Consider the following 6,293-nt stretch of genomic DNA (forward strand, 5'->3'; position numbering starts at 1 on the left):
TTACCATTTAATATTATTATAATATATACCAAAGCTATTTTCATGTATTATTTGTATTTTACATGTTATAATATAGTTTTGGCATTACAAACAATGAAGAGAATTTCTCAGTTCTTATGTTTTTTCAACTCTAAAGAGTAAAGAGTAACATGTTCCTTGGAAGATTGCATAACTGATAATATATTTTAAATGATCATTATTTTATTTTGCCAATTATTATGCTTTGTAGCATTTTATGGACAATGGATAATATATGTAATTCAATTCAATTGTTTTTTTTCTCCTTACTTGGATAAGAATTAAGAAATGAAAAAAATATGAGTTTAACTAAGAAATCAATTATTTTTCAATTAATATTAGTTATTTTTTAAAATTATCCTTTTATGATAAATTTTGAATTTTAATATTAAATTTTAAATTCTAAATATTAAATCCTCTAAAAAAAGAGAATTTAAAACATAATTTTATAATAAAAAATTAATATTAAAAATTGATTTTTCATACTTATTCATACTAGCACTCTATGTGAACACTACTAAGTATGAACATAGACTAAAAAATTGAAAAGTCATAGATAACTCATAATGTCCAGCTGACCTAATAACTAGTAGAAGAATCAAAACTTGTCTAAATTTTCTGTGTGCTTTATGTATTTGTCTTTCAGATAAGGTTAGATACTTGGATACCCAAATTAAAGTTTAAAACTATTATTATATATTTATATGTATCTCTCAAGTCTCAATCATTACATGCGGTGGAGACAAGTCAACAGACTCATACTATGAGCCTCTGATTACCTTATAATATTCTAACTTCAACTCACTTTAAAGATTCATTAAAATTTATTAAGAAGCCTCTGATTACAAATTATGCACTAATCTTATTTAAAATTTAGTTAATAATATACTCAATATTCTTGTATTGAGTAAAATATAATGTTAAATATATTAGTAAATATAACAATAACTTTTTCTAGAAGAAATTATCAATTCAGTTCTTGATGGTTACAATTTGACAAAATGTTCCAAAATTTAGGCGAAATTAAAGAAGTACTTTTTTAGTCATAATTTACTCTTCTTAAAATAAAATTTAAGAGAAGTCAAAGTAAAGTGTAAAAATAACATATAATAGTGATGAATTTTTTTATTTAGAGAAAAACTCAAAATCGCCACTCACAATTACTTCAAAAGACAACGAGGTCCTCGACAAAAAAATATCCAACCCGATTCATGAGCTTTACTTTTATGGGACTGATTAGTTCCTATGACAAAAAAAGTGAATGTTATTTTTTTTTTTGTACAGGAACTAATTAGTTCAAAAAAAATCAAAAACCGGATTGGATATTTTTTTTTTTGGCCTCGTTGTCCTTTCGAGATAATTGTGAGGAGTTGGATGGGGTATTCACTCTTTTATTTATTAATCTCAAGCATAATCACTAATAAGTAGTATAATTTTTCCAAATATTCAAAATACAAGGGCAACCTAGAAAGCAGTATTTAAGTACTAAGCTGGGTTCCAATATTTGGATCATTATTCTACTCTTCACATGCTTGCATAAGTTGGCAACTCCTGCATTCAGAAGGTTAGAGAGATTCACTTCTTTCATTCACATGCTTTTAGGTTGATCCTCTCAGATTCTGACTCTACTCTGCAGCCAAAAAGTTGAAAAACACATTTGTTGCTACTTTATTACATCTTTACTTGTTCTGGATTCATGTACTTGAATCCTTAATCTTCATTGAAATATTGGATTGTTCACTGTTGCTTTCTTTTTGGGTAACTATATTGATTCAATCATAATTTCTATAGTTTTGTTCTTCTTCTAAAGGCATCATCTTTTTTTAGCAAAGCTTTTGTAGTTATTATTATTACTTGCTTGCCTTTCAAAATTCAAAAACAATATTCATTCTAATTTATGATTCTGTCCATTGTTTTTTTTCTTAGTATCTGAATTCCTGAATACTTGGGCCAATTCTGAAATACAATAATGGAAGAAGATGATGTTTACACAAAAGATGGGACAGTGGATTATCTTGGAAATCCAGCAAACAAAAAGAGAACAGGAACTTGGAGAGCATGCCCTTTTATCTTGGGTAATTTTTTTGTGTCTGTTGCATTTCCAACTATATGTTTATTAGGGTATGATAATGATATTAAAATTACTCTGGTTCCAGAATATCTGTCATCTTAAAATTTTGGTACGTTGATAACTAAATGTATTTGGACACAAATCGTATCCAAATACATGAAGTTTTGAACGTACCAAGATTTCAGAATGACGGGTATTTTAGAACCACTGACGAATAAGGAAATTAGTGCTTATAATTCATTTACTTACAGGGAATGAATGTTGTGAGAGATTGGCTTACTATGGTATGAGCACAAATCTGGTGCTTTATTTCAAGGAGAGGCTACATCAGCATAGTGCTACTGCTTCCAAAAATGTGTCTAACTGGAGTGGAACATGCTACATAACACCACTGATTGGAGCATTTCTTGCTGATTCATATCTTGGAAGATATTGGACCATTGCTTGTTTCTCAATAATCTATGTTCTTGTGAGTATAAACCTCTTCAATCTGTAACTGTCAAATTGAACAACCATTGTCTTGATGCATTCATTAATCTATCCGAAAATCAGGTAGTTTTGTCAGCAATGTCATCTTTCATAGATAATTTTGGTACTTCACTCTTTTAAGATACCATTTGAAGGGGAGACTTGGAGCAACGATTGAGTTGTCTCTGGATGACCTCAAGGTCACGGATTCAAGTTATCAAGTTAGGCTGCGTACATTACATTCTCTGGGTGTGGCCTTCCCCGGATCCAGTGTTAATGCAGGATGCTTGTACACCTCTTTTAAGATACCATTTAGTCCGAATCGGCAAAATGATATATAAAGAGCGAAGTACCAAAGTTTTGAAGCTCCAATAGTGAGAACTGAATTGCTGGAACTTTTTCCTTGTTGCATATAACATTAGTACATTAATATTGATTCCAAAATCCCAATGCATTCAAAAGTAAAACCAATGTTTCTGTCTAAAAAGGATATAAATCTGTTCTTGTTATTGACCAGGGAATGACACTATTGACATTATCTGCATCAGTTTCTGGTATAAAACCAACTTGCCATGGCCATGGAGATGAAAATTGCCATGCCACCACTCTAGAAAGTACAGTGTGCTTTATAGCTCTTTACCTTATAGCCCTTGGAACAGGTGGAATCAAGCCATGTGTTTCATCCTATGGAGCAGACCAGTTTGATGATGCTGATCCGGTGGAGAAGGAACACAAGAGTTCTTTCTTCAACTGGTTCTATTTCTCAATCAACATTGGTGCTCTCATCGCTTCTTCGCTGTTGGTATGGATTCAGGACAATGTAGGATGGGGATGGGGATTTGGAATACCAGCAGTGGCCATGGCTATTGCAGTGGCAAGTTTCTTTTCAGGTTCTCGGCTGTATCGAAACCAGAAGCCCGGAGGAAGCGCCCTCACTCGGATTATTCAGGTCATAGTAGCATCCATGAGGAAGTATAATGTTAAAGTGCCTAATGATAAGTCTCAGTTGTATGAAATTGCAGACACCGAGTCTGTTATAGAAGGAAGCAGGAAGCTTGATCACACAGATGAGTTAAGGTAAAGCAGTGCCAAAACAAATTTGTGATTTTTCATAACTCAGAATGAAGAGAAATTTTGTGATCATATTTGAATCCTGAAATATGACATGCTGTCCTAAAAATTTGTATTTTTATCCACATCCCCATTTTAGCTTAAGCTTTTGGGAAAATAGTTTTATGACATGGTACCAGAGTTTCTATGACCTAAAGGTCTAGAATTCGATTTTTGTTGATCCCAAAAGAAAGGAGTTCAGTATAAGGCAAATAAAAAGAGAAAGAAAGCCTATGCAAAAATATACAGAAATCCAAAAAAAGCTCTTGCGGGAGGGGCCGTGTTAGAGATATAATCATTCATGTATCTCTTCCTGTCGGCTTAAGCTTCTGGTAGAAATGGTTTCATGAGAAGTTGGACAAGAAAAATTGTCCTGAAAAGCATGTTTCATGTTATCAAATGGGATCTAAGAGTATTATTGTTTGTAACAGGTTTTTTGACAAAGCAGCAGTGGTCGGACAGTTAGATAATCTGAAGGAATCAGTGAATCCATGGAGACTTTGCACTGTAACTCAAGTTGAAGAGCTGAAATCCATTCTGAGATTGCTTCCAATATGGGCAACCGGCATTGTTTTCGCCACTGTCTACGGCCAAATGAGCACATTATTTGTGTTGCAAGGACAAACCATGGATACTCGCGTAGGCAACTCCTCTTTCAAGATTCCACCAGCATCCCTTTCCATATTTGACACCCTCAGTGTCATATTTTGGGTTCCGGTTTATGATCGGTTCATTGTGCCGGTCGCTAGGAAGTTCACCGGCCACAAGAATGGCCTAACACAGGTCCAGAGGATGGGAATAGGCCTCTTCATATCCATATTTTCCATGGTGGCCGCCGCGATTTTGGAAGTCGTTAGGCTCAGAATGGTGAGGAGGCATAATTACTATAACCTTGATGAAGTTCCAATGACAATATTCTGGCAGGTACCTCAGTACTTCCTCATAGGTTGTGCTGAAGTGTTCACATTCATTGGCCAGTTGGAGTTCTTCTATGAACAAGCGCCGGACGCGATGAGGAGCCTGTGTTCTGCTCTGTCACTACTCACTGTTGCCCTTGGACAGTACCTGAGCTCCCTACTCGTAACCATTGTTACAAGGATCAGTACTAGGAATGGCAGCCTTGGATGGATACCAGACAACCTCAACTATGGTCATGTTGACTATTTCTTTTGGCTATTGACAGTTCTAAGTGTCCTGAATTTGATAATATATCTGGTGGTAGCACAGTTTTATACCTATAAGCGAGCTGTCGGAACTCTCCGGTGAAAAAACCGATCACATGTAGGTTTTCGGCTTCAAAACATCCAAACTATGGTTCGAGCGAAAGCTTCTTCGCTCGAATCATAGTTTTGAAGTATTAGAATGGTGTTATTTGAACATAACTGTCATCGTATTTTGTGCTGACATATCATTCGCCTGTTGGTAATAATGGTATGGTATGTTCGAAATATGAAGATGGTTATGTTCAAGAAACATTTCTCATAAAAGTTATGTTGCTGAATCCTAGATTATGAAGTTTGTGAATGAGTGTCATCCTTTGGTGTTTGTAATCTTGGTTTTCTATTTACAATTTTAGATAGAGTTAGTGTTACTGATTAGTAGCATACAGAAATCAATCTCAATGTGAAATCTTTGTAATTCTTCAAAATACCACAAGGTGTAAAGTTCTCATTGTAAAATTATTGCAACTTCATGTGAACATTCTTCTTGGTGAAAGGTCTCTTTTCATCAGCATATTTTAATGAATTTAATTGTAATAGCAATATCATCAGCTTTGAAACAATGTTTGACTCTCATGAAGTCATGATGATAATGATGATGATGATTTTTGAAGTTACAAAAATAATAATTGTACATGATTGATTGATGAAATAAAATATTTTAGCATGTTAATAATAATTTATTGATATTAAATTTTATAGTATAAGAAGATTTATTTTATTTTAGTATGTATGAAGGTTTCATTTCTGCAATTTCACTCTTCCAAACTCAAATAATTACTTCCTTAATCTTAATATATATTCTCCCAATTTTCACGCATTCTATTTGATTCCTTCACAACAACAATAATAATTATTATTATTATTGTTATTATTATTATTATTATTTGACAAATCTCGTGTTTTCTCATTTGTCAGTTTAATATATGTGTTACGGTTAGGGGTAACAAACGGGTCTAAACCCGGCCCACGTAACCCGCCAAAAAATACGGGTCAGGTTGGAAAATTGGGATTGCCAAATAGCAAAAACTCACCTAACCCGCATCGCTTAAACCGCGAGTTTTGGCAGGGCGGGACGGGTTTTTCGCCGGACTTAGTATTTTTTTAGCAAAGGGTATTTTTACATTTTTTTTTGTCAAAACCCAACTTTTTTCAACCCAACTTACAAGAGAATGAAGATAAAAATTGAGTGTTTTAAATTATGTTTATTTTGTTTTAGAAACAATATTTATAATTATGTTTTGGATGAAAACTTGGTTTATAATTATGTTTATTAGATATTTATAATTAATAAGACTTTAATGTTTGTGAGTATAAAAATTATAATTTGTTTATACCTTTAGAAATTATAATAGTTAAAAGTAAAAAACAAAAGAAATTTTTTTATACCTTTATATATATTATTT

General features: G+C 33.0%; 1 protein-coding gene across 2 annotated transcripts; it reads left to right on the top strand.

Annotated features, from left to right (window-relative positions):
* On the top strand, positions 1,434-5,437 carry LOC107609400 (protein NRT1/ PTR FAMILY 8.1). 2 transcript variants are annotated; one of them, XM_016311396.2, is made up of 5 exons: positions 1,434-1,582; positions 1,945-2,093; positions 2,341-2,558; positions 3,075-3,634; positions 4,099-5,437. In XM_016311396.2, the coding sequence occupies exons 2-5, from the start codon at positions 1,988-1,990 to the stop codon at positions 4,931-4,933; spliced, it is 1,719 nt and encodes a 572-aa protein (XP_016166882.1). In that variant the 5' UTR covers positions 1,434-1,582; positions 1,945-1,987; the 3' UTR covers positions 4,934-5,437. The 2 variants fall into 2 exon arrangements, with proteins under 2 accessions (XP_016166882.1, XP_016166952.1); XM_016311466.2 differs by lacking the exon at positions 1,434-1,582 and adding an exon at positions 1,615-1,776.

Source organism: Arachis ipaensis, chromosome B01 (genome assembly GCF_000816755.2).
Source record: "Arachis ipaensis cultivar K30076 chromosome B01, Araip1.1, whole genome shotgun sequence".
Taxonomy (NCBI): Eukaryota; Viridiplantae; Streptophyta; class Magnoliopsida; order Fabales; family Fabaceae; genus Arachis; species Arachis ipaensis.